Genomic DNA, 22,816 nt, shown 5'->3' on the forward strand with positions numbered 1-22,816 from the left:
TGAGAGGAGATAAATTAAGAGGGGAGGAAGAAAGGAGGGAAAGAAAAAGGAGGAAAGGCAAGGAAAGGAAAACATTAAGGATGACAAAGGGAGATTGTGTACTGAAAGGAAGGCAGAGACTGTTGAGCTGAGACAGTATAAGGCCTTGGTGGAGCGGAGAGAGAAAGATGATAGGATTGGAATCATTAGAGTGAGAGTGGGGCAAGAGTGAAAATATGCTATAAAGCCTTAGTGTGTGAAAGAGAGCAATATCAGTAAAGACACACAGAGCTTCTTTAATCCTGGGTAAGTGGTCTGTCCTTCCACTACTTTGGCCCCTCACACTCAGCAGGGAAAAAGGGGGGGGGGGCAATGAATATATTATCTCTATCCAGCAATATATCATCCAGGAAAATATGGCACTTAATTGCCTCACTTGAACTTTACAACAGTTGAAATATTCAGCGCTATAATAGTGCACTACATTTTAAAGCCGTAATGTTCAAATAATTTACATTGCACTGTTTCTGCACTACTGTTATAGCCATGTGCTCTGAATTCTAATCGCCGATGATGTCGATACAGTGCATGGTCTGCATTTAAACACGGAACACCTGGGTAGCAATTGGAATGCAGACCATGTGAAAAACGATGCACATTCTCGTGGTTTGCATGTTAAGGGAAATTTAAGGGTTTTAAGAGCTGCGTGGTTACAAGGAATCCATCCCATCCTTGAGGTGAGAGGTGGGACACACGCTGGACAGGTCACTAGTCTGTGACAAGGCTAACACAGGAAAACAGAGCTACAGCTCACTAACCTAACAGGCACATGGACTGTGGGAGGAAGCCAGAATACCCAGAGAAATCCCACACAGGCACAGGGAGGGCATGCACAAAGAAAGGCCACAGTCAGCTAGAACTGGACTTTCTCACTGTGAGGTGACAGTGCTAACCACTGCACCACTCTGCCACTAGGAATTTTCATTTTCAAGTAAAATATGTGAATTTTCTGCAGACTTACATGCATGCAGTCATACAGGTGTCCACCTTTGACCTTAAAAATAATGTGCATATTTGTAGCTTTGCACGAATGAATACATAACAGACAATAACCCACTTTTCTTTTTCATATGCATGATTTTGTCAGAGTAAATCTCTTAGATTTAATATAGACTCACCTCCCTTGTTATACTGTGGAGCAGGGGTGTCAAACATAAGGCCCGGGCAACCAGAAACAGTCTTGCAAAGACTCCAATCTGGCCTACTGGACTGCTTTAGAAAATGTGAAGGAACATTGTTGTGTTTTTTACTTATTTTAGTTGCAATTTAGTTTGTAAAGCACTTTCTGCAGCTGTTGGAATGTACTATATAAATAAACTTGACCTTGGCTTCACCTTGAATGCATAAATTTTGGATTTTTAATCCTTCTCCCTCAAACACTCTCCCAGTATTGATCATAATGCTGCATTCACATCTTCCAGTAGACCTTCAGATGGTACTTCATGTAGTAAATGTTTTACACATTTTCTGACAATTTTCAGCCCAAAGAGTTGTGCTGTCAGGTTTCTTTCCTTTACTTTAGCAACTTTTTTTAGTTTGTATAAAAATGGAGAAGTACTGTTGAAATTACACTTGCTACAAGGGGATGCCACAGCCGGTCGCTCCGCATGTCGAGATGGCAAAGTTTTACCCCAGATGAATTTCCTGATGAAATTCCAAAGGGGATTCAGATTACTGTATATTTCTACGTAAAGTAAAAATAGGTATTGCAAGGTAGGAGGATGACTACTGCTTATGTTCATCATCAAGCATGACATCAGTATTAGATAAGTTTAAAATCCTCATCCTGTTTGCGATGACTATTTAACCTTCATTGTCAAACATGCTGTATCTGCTTTGATTCACCTTACATGAAGTGTCTTTGTTCTTGTTCCTCCTCCAGAGAATGTTGTACCTAGTTACCGGCTGATTCACCACGGCCATATTAAGAGTGAGTATGACTATTTCAATGATGACAGTTGTTTTTATGATACTCCCATGATACTCCGGAGCTTTTTGGTAGAGATGTGTGACATATTAGCACTACTCCTGCTTACGAGGAGGGCAGGATTGTCATTTGGTGACTCATGTTGTAATTTTGCCTTTTTTTCTCATCTATTCTGTACACACCACATCTATAGCATTTTCATCTATTCTGAAAGGTTTCTTGCATTTATTACCTTTTAAATGGCTTTTATCTTCTCTTCTGAATGGAATGTCTAAGAATAGGCATTGTCATACAGCATACTGCACAGCTCGTGAAGCCTCTAGAGGCAAATTTGTGATCCTGAGCTATATAAAACTGACTTGATTTCAACTGATGACAGAAAACTGGAGGAATCACTGTCCAAAAGAGATGTGGAGTCACAGATGAAGGAAATGTCAGTGCTGTAATAGTGGCGGTGACATGTGGGGGCATTGTTGCTGAAGGGAGCGGTGGATTACATGTCACTTGACTGTAATGACCAAATGGCTTAAATCCACCATTCATAGATCTTTAATCTTTTTTTTAATCATTATTATTACAAAGAAAGCCATGAAAAATACCTAGATAAATATTCCAATTACACTGACTGGCATTTACTTAAATCACTTGAAAAATCTATTCAGTCCATATCCGCTTGCAACTAAAATGCTGGGATGTATTTTCAGGTCAGAGCACTTGGTATGCAATATCCGAATCTGTATAATGTACAAAAGTCTGTACATAATTTGCATAAGAGGTTAAATCCTGAATGAAACACAAGGTGAGGGAATACAACCTGATTAGTTAGATAGAGACTGATGGGGTGAAGGAATGAAGCATTGAGGGGTGAAATAATAATGAGCTGGATGGCCAAGAATAAGGGTGCACACTGATATATGCTGAGGCATGTACTGTCCTCCAGTTTAGTCCAGGATGACTTTTTCTTATGGTACACTGCAGCATCCCTAATGATTCAAACAACAGAAGTGCTTAGATCATCACAAGTGTGCTTTTACACAACGCACTCATCCAAAGTTTTACACCAGCTAGCAACACCTACAACACCCACAGACTTACATGAGTCGACACAAAACTGACATACAGGTTTGAAAAGATCCATTTTAGCCTAAGCCATGAAATGTGAGGATAGAAAATGGAGAACCTTACAACAAAATAGTCAAATTATTTTCCTGTAGATCTCTCTAAAGGACAAAACAAAATGAAATGCATTTAGCTCGTGTCATTTTATCTGTGATTCTTCTCTTGCAGCAGCTTGGTTAAGGATCCTTGCTTTAAAGAGTAAATAAATCCATGCATAAAAACATGCATTGAATAAGCATCGAATGTCGTTTAATCTTTACCGAAGTCATTTTTATAGATAAAACACAAGTTAAACAAAATTGTGACACAAACCCAGACGTGCTTTACATCTCTGTGATGAACAAACTCACTAATTAAACACTCTGCATGCTAGGAAAGTACCTGACTTCTTTAGAGTCTGCTCCTCTCAAGAAAAATTGGTATGTGTGCCTCAAAGAGATTCACAAAGGTGGGAAAGGCGACTAAAGCATTTTTAAAGCAGCGCCTTCATCAGTTCATAAAAAGACAAATCGTCAACAGGACTATAGCTTCTCTCCCTAGGGGTGAACTTCCTGCAAAGATGACACAGAGAGTGAAAAATAAAACGGAGATAACAGCAAAACACCTGCAGGTATCTTCACAGCTTGCTAAAATGTGTTGTCTCATGCTTACTATAAGAAAAAAACAGACTGACCGTGGTGTGAATGGAAAGAAATAATGAATGAACCCTAACCCTCCATTATGCTTGGTAGAAAAAACACATTAACACATTGCACATTAACCACAAAACCTCACCAACAGCCAAGCACAGTGGAGGGAACATCATAATTTGGTATGCTTTGCTACATCATGCAGCAACTGAAGTCCTTAAGATATCAATTTATATTTACATTTATATGAAAAAGCTATTCAGAGATTTTTTAGATAATTTTTAAATTTAGCAAGTGCTTTAGAAATGCTCACAACTGTTTATTCTTTTACCATGACATTTGGCCTTTTATTTCTATAGTGTACAAATAGAGTCAATCTTTGTTTTGTTATCAATGAAAATAAGCAAGTCAGGGGTGTTTGCATTGACCCTAATGTCCTAATCTTCTTCACAAGGTGGAATTGTGAGGAAAGGGTCAATGCTGGTAGCATCAAACCCACCACAAGCATAGAGAGCATATAGTCCACGGATTATCCACGATAGAGGAGTTAAGTAGACATGCGGTAATGCATAAATCAATAAACCTTCTTTACCATTCCTATGACATATAAAGTAGATACTAAATACTAAAAGCTCTCTTCAAGTGGAACATGGGCAATGAGGCAGATTTCTCTGAAATGATTTACTATTTAATGAATGCAACACGGTCATTTTATTTAACACTATAGACATTTTTAGTGTTTTGTCACCATCAACCCACCCATGGACTGCAGGGTAAATCTGTGTTTATTAAAGGGATAACATGTAATTTCCTGCAATGCCAAATGAATAATAGAACTGGAATGATATTTGTGCTTAGGGGTTCCCAGGTAGAATGAAAACAAATTGCAAATAAGCACAAGAAAGAAAAACAAAACCACATCAGTGTAGCTTTAACTGTGACATCAAACCCTCTTAGGAAATGATGTCATGATTTGTATACATGTAGTGGCTTTGTGGTTACCATTTGTTATTTCTGTCAAAAAGCACTGGAGTAGTGTGCAGCACATTAAATGTGAAAGGTGAGATTGTGTTCAAGCAACTGTTTAGAGCTGCGTGGGGTGGTCTGGTCACAGAAATGAATATAGTTATCGCAGACACATGCATATAATGAATATACACCGAGTGGCTCACCTGCCCATTCAAAGAAACGCACATTAGTTCAACTGCAGAAAGGAAGAGCAGACACATGTAGTGTAATTACACCAGCAAGCAGGAACATCTGCATGCATTATCACCTTGCAGCTATTCATCACACTCACACACACAAACACACATACACAGCACCTCGAAAATGCACTGTATTTGTAGCACAACCCATGCACACACACACAGACACACTCCATACATGGCTAAACACACATATTTTTTGACTAAGCATCGAGAGAGGGAAGAGAAACTAGAGATTGGTGCAGACTAAATCCTGTCAGGTTAACCATGCAGAACAAAATTTCAGGAAGAAGGGATAAGAAAAATGGGCCAGCTATCTGAGCAAAAGAAGAAAATTAGCAAGCGGACGTCACAGCCCTTAGCCTCGGGAGTGATCACAGCCACCACACTGAGATAAGGCTTAGAGAGGTCAATAAGGAAAACCATTAGCTGACAAATGACCGCTGCTGTAATGCTATTATAAGCTAGGCCTGTAGGAATCAGAGGGTGCATGTCAACACATGAAAAAGAATAACAACAGCCTGGACATTAAAACTAATGCTACCCGACGATAATCCCTTGCTTCTTTGCTTTGAAATGATAATTATGTTGCAATACTCTGATATAAATAAGCAATTAAGTCATTTTTAGTGCTTTAATTTATGCCTCTGAGCTCCAGTCCACTACACTATTTAGGCTGATAGCTCACACAGTCTAACTGGAAGGTCGGCCATTTGAATAAAGCCAGTATCGAAATGTAGTTTCTCCTCTCATTTTCTGCATTTTGTGTCATAATAACAGCAGCGGTGCTAAAAATAAAATACTGAAAAACAACTTTGGCCTGGATAGACCCAGGAAAGTCTTCACATTATTCAGTGCACCTCACTGGCCTTGTTTACACATGCATTCTCCCCCTTAAAGTGATTCCATGGATTAATGCTTTCGAATGCACCTGCAAGCCATGTAAGCTTTCCTGAAATAACATATAAGAATTTTTCCACATGAAAGAAAAACCTTTAAGATGCAGGTAGAGTGTGATGACACAAACACTTTACTATGGCGAGGTACATGGTGAGGGTTATGCAAAGATTATAGTTTGGCTTAAAATACAATTTTTACAACAGCAAGCACATGTAAAAGTTTATTTTTTTAACTACTGGGCTGCTGAATTTTTACCCATCTAAAGGCAACGACAACATCTGACAGGTTACTTTTTTTTCTTAACACAGCCTTTTAGAGGCCGCTTTACTTTCAAACTGAACTGTAGCAGGTTGTGATGGGAAAAAAAAAACCTGTGGTGTCATTTCTTGAGATAGGACTGTCTCTTCCTATCCCCTTGTATTGCAGTTTTCACTCTGTAGTCTCTGCCCTTTCAGTAACCCCACCTCCTCCCAAACTCTTCCCTCTCCTCCCTTGACTTTTAAATGAGCAGAGCAGCCAATGGATGTATCACTAACTCCATTATGCAGTAACTGTTGGCCTTAAGGTGCAGTCTGTTGTATAACTTTGTGTGTGTGCGTGTGTGTACGCATGCATGCTTGGTTACATGGATTTGTGGTATGGAGATATATTGTAATAAGAGAAGTAAAAAGAAGGAGAAAATGGGCAAAAACATGGGAGGTAAGACGTGTGCAATGGTGTGTGTGTGTGTGTGTGTGTGTGTGTGTGTGTGTGTGTGTGTGTGTGTGTGTGTGTGTGGGCGGGCTACAGTCACATAGCACTGAGGTCAAATTTGCAAAGGCTGAACATAAGCACACACATTCCCCTTTTCCATTCATCTAAGGTGGAATAGCCATTAAATTAATGGCCTGCTCTCTCTGCCTGCATGTGTGTTTCTAAGTGTGTGTATAAATACAGCATGTGGGTAGTTAGAAGCTGAAACAAGAACCTCGCATAATGTAAAAATGAATGATGAGCATGATTATAAGAAAGAGAGACAAAAGTAATGGCACTTTAAAAAATATCCAATATACGGTGCGTGAAACACTTCAAAACAGCCCTGGATCTATCTGTTTAAGCATGAATGAATCTTGTTTATCCGTCACCACATACACACCCCATTAGTTAAGGTACGGGACTGGATGATAATAGGTTTCGTGTTTTTGTTCCGTCTCTTGGGAAATCCTTGTGCATATGCTGTCAGTTTCATCAAGAAGTCAAAATATATTGGATTTATTATAACAAGGTGGAAAGGCTCACTATTTACACTTCTATCATTCTATGCATGCAGGCATGCACACATCAATAAAAGTGGCACAAGCGAACTTGTTATTTCAATGATGGAGTAACCTCCGAGTAAGAAGGTATATCGAGGAAGCGTTATATTAGTTGGAATCAAGTCTATTATTTCCAACACAAGACAAAATACTTCTAGCTCTAGCCTTTAATTCATCCAAACAAAGGAGATAATGTGAGAAATATTTGGCCCTTCTGCAGACACAATAGAGTACTCAAGGCATTCATTCACACTTGAAGCTTTCTGCTTGTATTTGCAGTCATGCTGATCAATCACATTTGAGCAGGCTTTAGCTGCACGCAGATAAACAACGTGAGGAGGAAAGGCGAAATGCAATCTTGAAATGATCTTGAATCAATTGATAATAAAATATAAATTCATAAAGTAACTTTTTAAAATTAAAAAAAAAAAAATAACAACAGGCTTCAGCCCCCTGGTGACTGAAGGGATGAGTGGATGGATTTCCATTTATAAACAATGAGAAATGTAAGAAAACAGAAATCGCAGGAAGTCCCTACTAAAGGCAGAGTCATTAGACATTCCCAAAGACCCTCAACTTTAGGAATTTCCCTGCAACTGGCTGTAACATCACACTTGCCCTAAACTGCACCTTGTGTCCCACTTTGCACTTTTTAAATCGAGTGGCTGCGGGTAAAAACCAAAAGACCGTGCAACTTTCAGTTTTTGCCCCTTTTAGCCTCACAGGTCAGTGAGCCATGATCTTTTGGGGCATCGGAAAAGCTACAAACATACATTTGAATGGATGTTGGATTTAGCTCCTTGTGGTAAAAAATAAGTGTTTGACGTATGTACGACACACTCTCACGTTGCAAAAACAATGACTGCCTGGCATCTGAAAGCTTACTGCACGAAGACAACTCTTCTTTTCCTCTTTACACACAGCTTGCTGTGCTATTTTTGTTGGTATATACAGTAGCAAGGGTGCTAAAAATCACTATTATCACAATCATTTTGGTCGATTATTTGTCACATTTATTCACTGATTTTAGTGACAAAAAAATTTTCATTGCACTGTTACTGAAACTCTAAACTGCTTTCACATTTGTACATCTGTAAATTCAGTAGAGTAATATATACAGAATTTAATGAAAAAAAGGTACCCAAACTCAGCATAAAGGGAAATAATTGAGAACACTTGCTTGACATTGTTCTTCATTCCTGTTAATTTGAACTTCTTTGCAGACAAAAAAAAAAACGGTTTTTATTCACCTCGTCTAAGTGCATTTCCTTGAAGTGAAATATAAAGTCTTTCACTCTGTTCTGTACTCAAGGTTTTGCACACGGCACATGTTTTCCAACTTGAAATAACTGCGCAAGGAGATAAGATATCTTTTGTCCAGTAGGTTGACCATTTTCCCGAAGCCTTTGTTCCTCACACATATCTTTTGTGATCGCTTCGGTGAGTTCAGTGCAGCTTTGTGAGCTGGATATATACAAAGACACGCTGTACAGCCTTGTTTTTTATGGACAACTGAGCTGATTCGTGGATGATTCATGTTAGCAACCAATGCATTGGGTTTTTTTTTCTTTCTTGGCCTTCATTCATACGTTCATTACACTGCAGTTTGTGGTGTTTTTTCAGCCAGTTGTATTGCTTTGCAGCCCAGACAAAACTCTTTGCTGTATGCAGTACTCTATGCACACAATTTATTCTTGGTTACCGCCACTCATGTTAAAGCTGAGTCATTTCCAGGCAACGGATGACGATCTCCTTTGAGGGACAAACGCTACACCTTCTGGTGTGCCAGACATTTGATTTGTGTTTTCATCTGTCTTTTAACATAGTGTTACTCGTTCGGACTAGTCCAGGAAACTTCAAGCTGTGCACCCCAGGGAACATTGCAGACACGTGTTCGGGCGGTGATTTAGGGAGCGCTTCATTTGCGTTTTGTTTTGCTCTCTTTTGGCAGAGCGCATTTTTAGTATCGCTCAGTAAATGTTCATTTATCACGCTCAAAAACATGATCCCGATCAGAATTTGATCAATTGTGCATCTATGCTATATATTCTAACTATGATGCCTAATATAAGTACAGCTAATATCTATATTAAAGTTCCCCTCCTCCATATAAACTGCAGTTTCCTCGTGCAGGGGTTTGAGGTTCACTTTGCAGAATGATGAATGTACAAAATTTGCCATTATCCTCACTGCAGACCTAAGTTTCCGCATATTTTTAATAACAAAGAGTCATATCAAGCACAAATTATTTCAAGTACGTATAGCGAAATACATGCAGCAAATATGTGAAGCAAATACACCGCGTCACCTTGTCTCCCTTAATCTTTTCACGGCTGTTTACAGCTGTAGTCCAGTGGAAGTGAGGGAATGAATAAAGCTGAAAACATGAAAAAACACAACTTGTTGGCCTCTTCTTCTTTTCCAAACCTTTAGGGCCCCATAGTCAGTGAGGAAAATGGGAGGGCAGAACATTGGTTCCACTTACAAAGCAACTCAAGCACAAAACAGCTCTGTCCAATTATGGGAGGAGCAAATTAAAAGTGCAAATTGCAGTGTAAAAATTTAAGAGTCAAATTTAAATGTAAAACTTGAAGCCAGGGTGCGTGGAGCATTCTAATGAAGCCATTGAAGGGGATTAATATGCTGGGTAATTGCCAGATCTCTTCTTTCTCTCCAAAGCCCCTTTTAATCAACAGTCAACTAATTACTAAAGCCAGGGTTGTTCTGAATAAAAAGCTGTTGGTTTGAAGAAGATGGGTGGACAGCCAGATAAGAAAATGTGGCTTTCCTTGCTTTTGATATTACAATAACAGAGAGAATCTCTGAGGAATGCTGTAACAGGTACAGAGGTGTAAATTCGTGGCCTCTGACAACAGCTTAACAACAGCTCATACACAATAAAGATCTACAATCCCTGGTTTGTTTCACGGCCTCTATTTAGCTCTGGGCCCCTTAAATCACAGAAAAATGTCCTCCCGTCAGCAGCAACACTGTTCCAAAGTGTCATATTATAAGGCTTACAGAGCTTATTAAAGTTTATAGCAATTTTGGAGCACAATTTCAAAATCCTTTCTCCTTGTTCTGCCCTGTGTCCCCATGCTGTAAAGCCAAATAGACGTTATATAAGACTTTGAAGTCGACAAATCGCCCCTAAAGTACACAACAAAGTTGATCAACACTACTTAGAGAGACGATGTTAACCAGATAAATTGTGTTTAAATATTATTTTTGCATTTATAGTATGTTTATGTTGAGTCTTTGATTTTTTGAACCACGTGAGAGTAATGAAAATAAAGAGTCCATAAAACCAGTGGACTAAAAGAGAGAGATAGTTATTAATATTATTTTAACAGTACTTTTACTAACATGTATTATTAATATCCCATTATTAATGACCTTCCTGTTTGTCACCTTCTCACCAACAGCCAGCATTGCCAGCATTAAGCAGCATTAGCAATATCACAGCCCGGAAACAACATCAGCCATAAAACATTCAATCACCATTTATTTTATTATTTACACCCATGTTTTTCCTACTTTCACATGTCAAAATCCCTTTTGTGTTGGTGTATTAATGTGAAAATTTATGCTCCATCAGAACTGCTTGTCAGATGGTTGAACAGCTTTAGAAACCCCTCAACCCTCCACTGTCAGGATCTGACAGTTCGGCTTCACACTGCGAATGGCCACCTGTGCAGACGTGAAAAGGAGCCAGGGTTTGAACTTCTCCCTGCAGGTCTCTTTCTGTCACTTTTCATGTGAACAACTGAGTGTAGCACTACAAATGCTTCTCATTAAAGACTGTCTGAAAATGATTGCAGTGTTTAACAACTCATCCCACCCCTCCATGAATCAACTAGAAGACGTTTTCCAAATCATGACTTATTTCCTGATTTTGTGTTATCGGTTTGTGGAAATTCTGACATTTAAATCTCAACAGATTTCTAAGCACCAAAACTGTGAACAGGCAGCATGCTGCACAAGTGAAACATAACGCCAAGACTTAAGTGCCACAAACTGCAAGTCCTCGAATAGTTACTTTAAGTTGACTCCGGCAAGTTAGTCCCCGCAGACTTCCAAATTTAAAACAGACATAAACATGTTTACAGGCCGTTAAATGAAATGTTCTGTGTCAATTATTGAGTCTCTGGAATATTTTTTTCATAACTTATCAATTTAAATTCTGTTGAAGACTAAATGCAATCCACTCCATCACCTTAAGTATAAATTACAGTTTGCCACATTTGATGTGCCTTCACACAAGCCACGAACGCCATGTCTATGTCATGTCCTAAACTAGCTAACGATGCTTGGGATTAGCGGAAATCTATAATGACTCTACATCATTAAGAACATCAAAAATAAATAAATATAATCTTATGACGACAATGCCAGGTTTTACAAAACCAATGGAAGCGGTTACACAGCTACTTCCATCTTTTATATATAGTACACTCTCCAGTCCAGAGTTTTATCCTGTGGAGCACCCACATGAAGAACCATTTTCAATGTTCAGATCTTATTTTATTTAATATTGGTGGTTAGCACTGTTGCCTCACAGCAAGAAGGTCCTGAGTTCAACTCCACCACCTTGCTGGGGCCTTTATGTGTGGAGTTTGCATGTTCTCCCCGTGTTTGTGTGGGTTCTCTCCAGGTACTCCAGCTTCCTCCCACAATCCAAAGACATGCAATTAGTTGGGTTAGCTTAATTGATGATTCTAAATTGCCCATAGGTGTGAATGTTAGTGAGAATGGTTGTCTGTCTCTCTGTGTTAGCCCAGGGTGTACCCTGTCTCTCACCCTATGGTAGCTGAGATAGGCTCCAGCCCCCCTGTGACTCTGACAAGGATAAGCGGAAGTGAATGGATCAATGGATTATTAATATTATAATTATTTGATAAATCTAAATGAACAACATATCATTTGGCAATTTTACGGAGAGTGAACATCAAAGATGACTGTCACGGTTTAGTTTGTCAGCGCTTTTTTTTTTTTTTTGCAGTACTCTCTGTAAAATACTTTTATTTAAAAAAAAAAACCCATCAGTTTACAGAACAAACCTATATATAAATATGTCTTATTGCTTGGAGTATTTGAGATGTCAAAAGACACCATGCAGGTTATACAAGCATCATTCAACCTAGGAAAACCAACAAATTCTCTTCACAACAGTTTATAAAATAAGGGACACTCTGCTCAGTCCATGCTCATAGTTAAAAAAAAGAACAAAAACAAAAAGCAAAATCAGTTTGCCCAAACTCTGCCTCAGAAACATTTCTACGAATTATTGCAGCAGATCTGGTTAAGAGTGCTGGTACGACTGAGTAATAGAAGAAGGCTATCTAACAATGGCTTGGCAATAAATAGTAACAAGTCTGTTTTGCTCAAAGTACCTTTTCAGCACGATTTGGAGAATCTAGTTTTAGCAGAGTTGAAGGTGCAGCTAAACAGAAATAGAAATGAGCTTTGCATTTTTAACAAAAAAAAATAGAAATGTTATGACCAAAGCTTTTTCAGTATATTATCAACATGCTAAATAGAAAGGTCACTACAAATCAATATAAAGTTATTCTGCACTTTTTTTTCCTATGCAGGGTTTCCGCCTATGTATTACAAGCTAAGTTGTCAAACCTTAAATGTTATAGTTGTACGCAGCACATTGCACAGATGAGACAGTTTATGTTGCTGCTACTGTTTGTGTTGTAATGAGCTATCACAGTGTTACAGTGTGCCACAGGAAAGATAATTAATCATGTTGGAAAAAATATGGTAAAAAATGCAAAACAATACATTAAGTTCCACTTCCCACATTTTACTTATCTGTTTGGGTCACAGTATTGTTAACCAAACATCATGCCATATAAACAGCCCCTGTTATGTATACTGCAAAGGTAATACATTTTTGTCAGGTTGGAAAAGGACTTTCTTAAACGCGTGTAATGTCAGGAAATTTTTTGTGATGATGTGCAGCGCTCATTAGTTTTTCAGATAACGCATTCCCTGCGGGGATATGGCAGCCAGCTCCTGCATTGCTAAGTGAAGCGCTGACAGCTGTGACATCAAATCACTGTTTGAAAGCGTAACTCATCACTACAACATTGTGTCATCATAAAAAGGAGGCCATACCTGCTAGTGTTGGTGCAGCAAGCCTCACATCATGACAGCCAGCTGCACCAATCTGCGGCATGAAAGAGGTGGGTGGCAGGTGGGGGCTAAAGGATCTGTGGCACTGAGAGAGGGGGAGGTGAGAATGATGCACAGAGAATAGGAGGAGTAGATAATGTAGGAGGGCAAAGTGGAGTTTGAAGTACTGTATTTTATGGGATGAGGGAAAGCACTGGCAAAAACAGAAGGAGTTAAAGCAGAGATGGCAAAAAAGGATGAGAAGAAAATCTGTCAGTAGTTTGAACAGATTGGCAATAATGTCATTTAATACATATTCTGTTTGAAATTCACAGTCTGTCCAAATTCACTCTCACAAAGGGCGTCGCCTATCTGATGACATTCAAACGTTTTGTCCAATCAGCAGCTTAGCCATGGATTCAAAGGGACTCTGATATGACAGATGACAGCTAAAACTTATCCAAGCCATCCAGATGTGTCAGCTTACATCATATCTTTGTGATATCTGGCTTTTCGGGAACCGGAATGGAAGTGACAAGAGAGTGTTTTCTAAAGCAGTTCCTTGGCGATGCAGCTGTCAGAGAAAAAGAAAGTCATAAAGGCTGTGTACACAATGTACATGCCTGGATTTGCATCCTCCCGCTTGTAATTGACATGGAGCTTTCAAATCGAAATTGTTTGAATGAGCTCAGCTGAGTGATTTTGACAAGTAGAATACCGTATGCTGCATGCACGGTCTGTCTTTTCTTTTTTTTTTTCCCTGTGTCACAGGAAAGCTTGAGGTAGACTTGTCTGAATGGTTACAAAGCAGCAGGGGGTCCCAGGCAATAGTATTCCCTCAGGTGCTTTGCAGACTTTCCGCCAAGTTTGCGCAGGCCACACGCTGAGTTTGTTCAGCCAACTGAAATTGTCGCCACAATTTTGAAGTCAAGAATAAGACTCGGTTGGCTGATTGTTTTAAAAGACTTTCATTCTCAAGCATGCCAAATGTGGTAAAGGAAAAAGATTGTTCTCTGCAAATGAGTGTGGAGTATCATCCAGATTCAACAGAACTACACAGGAAAACTCATTTGTATCTCTGTGCTACCGTATGGGTTTCTGCTGTAGCACAACAGTTTCACACATCTGCCTTTCTTGTTTGGTTCAAACACTCCTCTCGGTGCATATTGTAAGTTAGTCCAGATATACTTGTATTCCATGCAAAAGTTGTCTTTTCTCATACTCATCAGTGACGGTGAACTACTGTGCCTCGATGAATTTACTGTCTGTGTGCAGAGGCGCTAGTTTCTTCATTACATGGCTGATCCATGTGAATTCGAGCAGATTTGATGCCAGGCTCACTTTCTTCCAAATCCTGCCGAGGATTTCACTGCAAATTGATGCGGTCCCTTTTACAATGTCCTCGCCTGGGTACTGACAGAGCCTCAATAAATCAAGGCAATCACAACGAGATGGGGGAAGACATTGCCATAAATTCCACAGGGACCGTAAATGTACAGAATCTAAGCACATCTGTAGACGCTACCTGTCTCGCTCTGTTTCATGCTAATGGCACTTTCCTTTTGTTGTCTTTTTATCCATCTTCTTCTTGATTTCAAAGACTCCCATGTCAACATTTATCCTTTCATGATTTTAACAGTCGTGTCACTTTAATCCTTCACCGGCTTCCAGATGATTGTTCCACACTTCAAATGGAATTCAGAATTAGTAAAGTCATTGACAGAAAGAGGATTAGAGTAGAGGATACGCCATTATGCATTATTTGGTTGCGTCTCTCCGCAAACACTTGTTGCACTTGTCAGTCGTGGATCTTGGCCATTCCCATTTGACGCTCTGGTTAGCGAGATGACAGCCTGTAGAGCATCATTCTGAGCATTTCAATAAACCTGAGGATGCCGCAGAGTTTATTTTGAAATTTTCACGCACATTGGCAGCTTCTCTTGAAAATAAAATCGAAAAATGTTGCCATAATGGAACCATCCATGACATTTTTGGGGGGTTTTATGTACTGTGTACTATAGTATATACAGTTTGTATTGTATAATATATATATATATATTAAACTGAAATGACAAATAATAATTTAATTACCTTCATAAAACTCTCGATAACCCACAGCAACCACTCCCCCTCTCCCCTTTCTCCATATATACACATTGCTGTACCTGCTCATGGACTGTTATAAATGGCTGTATATTTAGGGCAGCACAGCATGTCTGGAATGGTGATGTAGAGTGGTGTTTTGCTGCTAAATTTATTTTCAAAATCCTGTACAGTTTTTCCTTTGCCAGACATTTTTAGTTCTATTCTTTCATGTTTATATCTCAGATGCATTTTTAGATTTTATACTTTTAGATTTAGATTTAATTATGTTGTTAGTTTGATGGTGAAGCAATGCAATGAAATTTCCTTTTGATATCCACTAATTGGTGTATGTCCTATGTATCTATTCGATTCTGTACATATAACCTAAAACTGCATACGTATAGAAATCTAGGTTAGACAAAACCGACCGAGTAATGGAGCAGAACTGTTGGTTAGATAGTTTGATTAAAGCCACTGTCTGGATTTACAGTTTACACATAGGTGTCTGTAGAGGTTTGAGAGTAATATCAGCCATACAGTGGAAACGCACTAGTCACATGTTTATGTCTGACTCACCAACAACACCTGCTTGAAATCTGCACATTGCGATCCTGGAGATGAATATGCCTCTCAAGTGTCTGTGTGGGTCATCTCTGGCCTTGGCTATTCGACACCCTTTTTACAGGTTCTCACAGATCTTCCCACAGGTCAAGTATGTACATAAAAACCTCAGCAAATGATCCAATTAGTAACAGCAAAGAAAGTGATGAAAATCTACCATGTCCTTCTCTGTAGGTTTCTAATAATACAATAATAACTAAAAAAACATTTCTTTGCTGGGTACTTATGTTGTTATTCTACCTCAAATGCAATCCCTTCGGAAAATTTAACATTAATGATTCAAGTTAGTGTTAAAAGCAAAGATATCACGCATTATCTTCTTATAGCTATCTAGGCAACCTCATAGGATGTAGACTGTTCATACAAGGCTTTGCTGTATGCAAGAGTGGGTGACGTCACGCACTGGTGTGATGACTAATATTTGATGCTAAAGGTTTATATTTTAGCTCTTGTGGTTCATGTGATTGTATTCGGACAAGACAATAGAGTGGGTGAGTTATCAGCTATCGGCTTCGAGGTTGCTGGTTGAGTGACATCAAACGCTGATGGATGTTTTATAGGAGCCTGAGCAGTCAGCGTGAATTACAAAGATATGCAAACCACTTTTCACTTTTCATAATGGCTGGGTCTCGAGTGGATCCTGCAGAAAAAGCAATGTAGCTCTTTCACTCCTCCATTTTTTTAAAAATAAATTGCCCCTTTAGGTCACAGAACTCCCCTGAGCAACATCCCTTTATGAAGATGACCCGTGCCGGCTGAAATTTTCCAGACAGTTTCAGCACCTTCAGTCTTCCACTGTGAATCACTACAGTCAGCATTTATCACAATGCCCCGCTGTGGGGCCAACTGCCAAGTAAATTTTTTACTGGTGGTGGAACAACCTCGGTGCTGCAATATTTAAATGGCTGTTGAATGTGTTTTCCTTTCAGATGACATTTTTTCACCCATAGCCACTCAAAATCTAAAGCTGGCCACGGTGTAATGTGTCTATCGACCAGCAGGTGGAGAAGTTTTATCAACCGTTTGATCCTCGAGCCCCCACCCCTGTCCCTCCTCTGCCTCATGCTGCTCCCGATGTGAGAAGTTCCTGTATAAACTTCTACTCCACAGAGGGAGAACATATGTGGGAGATCTAACAGAGGCACACCAGAAAGAGCAGACAAAGAAACTTTTGAGCTGGACCTATTTCCTATTCTTGGATTGTTTTCTCAAATCAGGGTCTTCATGTGTATGGATCACTTTGTCAAAACATAGTGTGGATGTTTGATTGTGGAGTGTAAATGTAACTGCTGTAGACATGGATACATCATTTACTGTGAGACCTCTTGTCTTTGCCCTTGTGCTCTCCCTTCATCTGCACTTACACCTTTTTGTTTGGGCTGCTATGGACTCCTGCTATGATGAGGAGGGTGTGCCAAGCAGCTGTATGCCCAAGTTTGAGAATATTGCCTTCAGTCGCACTGTGGTGGCTTCCAATGTGTGTGGTTCTCCACCTGAGGACTACTGCATGCAGACGGGGTCAACTCGTTCATGCCACATCTGTGATGCCTCAGATCCATACCTGAGCCACAATACCAACCTCCTGACAGACTTCCACCGGAATGAGGAGCCCACGTGGTGGCAAAGTCAGTCCATGTACTTTCGTATCCAACACCCCAACTCCGTGAACCTCACCCTTCACCTCGGTAAGAGCACACATCCTGAACACTTAATTTAAATATGTCTTTACGTTACTTTGGTCTAATAGAATGTCTGTTATAGTAACGTTGTGTATAAATATGCTTATAATACGGCACCGCATTTGTTGTTTTGATGATCTGAGCCTCTACAGACTGCAGATAGACTCCAGTCTGGTGTGAATCTCACAGAAATACGGTACATGTTAGGGATTTTTTTTTTTTTTTTTCCACACTGAAATTTGATACCATCAGCTTTTTAGGTTTCTGGACACACATATCTTCATGCATTATTCTGTGTATTGTAAGGCCTTTGATGGAGAAATCTTTAATCCAACACAGATGTGCTGTAGAACACATGTTTTGTTAGGCCGCCTTGACTCTGAGGTTAACTCTTTGGCCCAGACATAGCCTAGACTTCTGGTATTTCACTGAGGACACTTTCACAAGAACATGTCTGAGAATTTGGTGGGATTTATAGTAGATGAAGAGAACCTACAGTTGCATCTGACATGCATAAACAGGCACCAAGTAACGGTCTTCAGCCCCACAGTATCGTTAATTTAGCCCACATGCTGTCATGGAGTATGAACCCATTCAGTTCTGGCTGCCACTCAACTTATTTTAAGAATATGATTTGGCCCAGAATCAAACTTTGATAGCACCACATCACGCAGCCTTCATAGATAGCATTAAAAACAAATCAGGCTGTTATCTAACCTTTTTTTCAAAACTTGACATCCACACTTTCACATGGTGTCATTACATATTAGCATTAATCTTCTGCTACAGGTTAAATTCACAGTTTTGCAGCAAATATAGAACCGACTATGAATGAAACTGAAGCCATCATGTGTTTTTTAGAGAAAACGTAGGCAGTAAGTAGCTTATAATAAGAAAAATAACAAGAAGAGGGACACGGGAAGTTAGCGAGGCATTTACATGAACCACATTTGGAAGGCAATAGATATTTGTCAGGAAGGTAAATTAATTTGCATTTCCTGGGACTTTTTCAGCAAATCTGACACACAAGCTAAAAACAACACAGTAATCATATGATTTTGTTTTGTTTTTGTTTTAAATTGCCTTCTTTGTGTCCTCTTTCCCCCTGAAAAAATGCCTCTGACGCACATTTTGTGCACTGTGAACACATTTGACATTTCTCACTCCAGCCATTAACATCATTATCCCATTACCATGCTGTGCAAAACTGCTGAAATAAGCAGCACAGCACATTTGTCACTATAACTGAATTAAAATGTGGCGATTACTGTTATAAAGCATTAATACAAATCTTTTTATGCAATTATTTTCCCCGTTCCATTTATTTTTTTGAGCTGGGCTTGTGTGACTTTCTGCAATTAAAGGTCTCTTATCACCAAGATGGTTCATATATGTATTTGACATACCCAGGAAAAATATTTAGCGTATTTCTTATAATGTCAATTTTAACACTGATCTAATTTTAATTACTTTTTATGCAAAGCATTATATTAAGCACATTTGATTCAAAGTCTGAACAGAGAAATTTCCCGATCTCCTCCTTTTTGGCTTTATTCTGCCTGCAAAAAATTCAGAAACAGTCCAAACACATAAAATTGTTTTTCCCAAATGAAGAGAAGTCAGCAGTGTCTTCTTCCTATATTATGCCACAGGCAGGTTGTTAACAAGACAGCACACCCACAACAAATCATCCTACACAGCTAACAATAGTCCTGAAAATGACAATGGTCCTGAATACTAAAATGAGATCTGTCTGTATTCCAGTTAATATGAAAGATATACCTAGCAACTGAAACTCATACTTCACAAAGTCAACTTTAGGAAAAGTTGATACTTTTTAGATGCTAAAAGGAGGAAAAACATACAATTGTTTTTTTTCACGTCGTTGTTGATTTTTTTTTATTATGTTCTGATGTTCACAAAAGTGCCCTTTTTGGGTTAAAAGCAGGTGTAAATGATTATTTTTGCAGTTCCACTCAATTCACTCAAATTAAATGGGAACTATCTCACAAAAACACTCTAATTACATTGTTGCCAATTTCAGTACAATGGCATTGCTAGAAATCTCCTCTGGGTTTTATTTTTATAAAACAAACTTCATTCAAAGACGCAAATGGTGGAATTTATTTAAATGCCTCTTTTGTTCCAACAAAATGACAAGCAAGTGCTTTTTCTTTTTTCTGTTATGTCCAACATTGGGTTTTGAATTTCTCTGTTTATTAATAACAATGCAAAATTTAGAGTTTACATACAATTCCATTTTTAAATTATTGTTAAAATTATGTGAAAAATCACATTAATCAGTAGCACTGTAATCAGCTGGCAACATCTTTTATGATGTTTGCTAAGGAAGAGACTTTTTTCCCCATGCCTGACTATTTACAACCAATTCAAAATTGCAGTATTACTAGCAACATATTTTCCACGTATTTAACTTAATCAGTTAAGAGTTTATGTAAAATGTCATGTGCACAGTACCACATTGTATTACCAACCTTTTGGTGAAGTTTCCAGGCTTGCTTGTCCCACTAGCTAACTGGCTAATGTTAGTATGATTTGGCTAACAACTTGCAGTAGGTGGACGACAAACAGAGAACAGAGAAGATCTTACTTTCCACTTTTTTTCTTGAACCATTTTAGTTTATAGACACACTATAATGAGCTGGGCTTTGGATTAGAGCAGGACTTTTGCAATCCTTTACTAAGTTTTTATAAGGTTAAAACTACACTTAAAGTTTTTGTTGGTTTAGCGGATAGTTAGCTGCCTATAAGGCTCGTCTGAGCCTCATCTGATTGCCACTGAAGACTAAGATTTACTAACTGGGGCAAAGTAGCGTGTGAGAACAATGCCAAGATAGTGTTCACACTGAAAAAAAGGGATTGGCCAGCTCTTGGATTTACGTAAGCATCTTTCGTGTATTTAACACAAGTGCCTCATGCTTTAAAGTTAAGTGTAACTATATAGTGTAGAAACTACGTGATATGCAGACAGGGTAGATTAAATTGTTCATATCATGTTCAAGTGAATTAAGTCAATAATGTAGCAATGTTAAATCCCGCGACAGTGCACGGTTTCAGTCTCGCGCTCTTTGGATCGTGGTTTCAGGAAGACATCCATCTCAGTCAAGTCGAGCAGCCGCCTCTACTTTTTTTGGTATACCGAAAAAAGTAAATTGGGTTGTTGTTACATTAAAAAAGTCTGACTTGTAATTTGAACACAATAATTTCATGTTTCTATGAAGGTAATTAAATCATGTAGGATCTGTACGAAATTCAACAACTTAATTTGTTCTTGTTGAGATGACATGATACAATCTAGTAAGAGTGGTTAGGTGCTGAACTCATGAAATTCACAAGATCGCACGAGATGTCAAACTGCAGGAAAATCACTGGAGTTATAAGAGGCAGACAACTACACACACACCACGTGTATGCTATCGCTATTTATTGTGGATTAACCTGTCAAGGACAAAACCCAAAAAAATTCTGCATCAAATACAGGAAATCAGAGCTTTCCTGTATTTCCTAGATTGTTGGCATGGTGGTTGGTGCTGTTGCTTCACAGTAAGAAGGTCTTGGGTTCAAATCCACATTCTGGCTAGTTTGTAGTGGTTTCTCTCTCAGTATTCTGGTTTCCTCCCACAGTTAAAAGTCATGCAGTTATTAGAATTAGGGGTTAACTGGTGATTCTAAATTACCCGTGAATGTGAGTGCAAATGGTTGTTTGTTTCTATGTGATAGACTGCTGAGCTGTCCAGGGTGTACCCTGCCTTGTAACCTATCACTTCAGGGTTATTTCCCAGCCCCCCTGCAACCAGGATAAAGATAGGAGGATGGTAGTTGTTGTAGATCCATTCAATTTTTATGGTAACCAGGATCTACACTTTGTTGAACATTATGTAATATGAAGACAACATGTAGTATTTAAGTGACCAAGTAGTATTGGGGTAAAAGTTATTGAATAGTGTTGAAATAAAATGACAAAATTGTGAAGGGTTAAATATTCCAAGAGCTCAACTTACTTCATCTAAACATGTTTCAATCGCGTTTTATGAACACAAAATGCGCATGTTTATTGAATATGAAAAAGTTGTATTGATTTAACTCATTTGTTTAAGTTTTTGCCAAAGCAAAACATTTGTGTGCAACCAATGTCCACTATTGAATCAAGTAAATCCAACATGGCCTTTTTTTCAGTGTAGGCAGTTAGTTTTATGGGTGATTTGCAAATGTTGCACTGCTTTCTAAACACAAAGTCAGTTCACTTCAGTATAGCGCAAAAACTAGACATGTACGGTGGCCCTGAGAGGCCAAATGGACTGCAACTAAGAAAACACCAGCATTAAGAAAAATGGTGCAAAAGCACACAAAACACAACAGAAGTAGGAAAACGACAACGGAAATAGGAAAAAAAAAAAAAACAGAAATAGGAAAAAGCAGATTTACAAAAGCACAAGGGAAGTGTTTCTGGGGAGACAATAACCCGACGGACCAGTTGCAGGAACCAAAATATGCTAAGAATTGCACTGATAGATCCTCCACTTAAAAGAAGTGGAGGATCTATCGGTTTTGTGAGGAAAGAAAAGATGAGAGGTAAGTGTGTTAGCCTAACTTACCTCTCATTAAATTGTTGCAAATGTTAATAAATCTGTTTTCATGTTTCATTTAAATATTCTAAATATTCTTCTCAAGAACCTTGAGAGACGTATTCCCAGAAATATGTATACATAACAGAGTTACTTCACTCTGACACAGCCCTCACCTTCTGGTTTGTGCCCTACTATTTTATAATATCTTGCTTTAATGTACAGCTACTGGTAGACTATCTATATTATCAATAAACAAATAGAATAAATCCAGAGGTCGAGCAGCAGATCACATATTTTATAATCGAGATAGCTCGACTACATTCTCAGTTTGGGGTTACAGGTTTATTGGAGAAGTGTCTGCCAGTGTCCACTTGCCTGCCTAGCCTGTCTGGGAGTGAGGGCTTTGGTTCACTTGGTAAAAGAGGAATGCATGGATTTTTTTCTGAATTTAAGTAAAATCTATCCAGCTATATTCTCAGTGTGTATAGTCTATAACATGTATCTATAGTATCTTTGTAGCAGAAGTTTATTTGGGCTGATAGCATTCAGGGAAGTCTTTTACTTGTTCACACATACATTTTCTTTATCCCCCAATCTTCCCC

At 38.7% G+C, this 22,816-nt stretch overlaps 1 protein-coding gene across 1 annotated transcript in view; it reads left to right on the forward strand.

Annotated features, from left to right (window-relative positions):
- Positions 1-17,006: 17,006 nt before the first annotated feature.
- lamc3 (laminin, gamma 3) overlaps positions 17,007-22,816 on the forward strand; it is a 137,248-nt gene continuing 131,438 nt past the window's right edge. The window contains exon 1 of the mRNA XM_005454536.4: positions 17,007-17,631. Within this exon, the coding sequence (XP_005454593.1) occupies positions 17,244-17,631 (388 nt within the window). The 5' untranslated portion in view covers positions 17,007-17,243. The remainder of the gene's footprint in view (positions 17,632-22,816) is intronic.

Source organism: Oreochromis niloticus, linkage group LG7 (assembly GCF_001858045.2).
Source record: "Oreochromis niloticus isolate F11D_XX linkage group LG7, O_niloticus_UMD_NMBU, whole genome shotgun sequence".
NCBI classification, from domain to species: Eukaryota; Metazoa; Chordata; class Actinopteri; order Cichliformes; family Cichlidae; genus Oreochromis; species Oreochromis niloticus.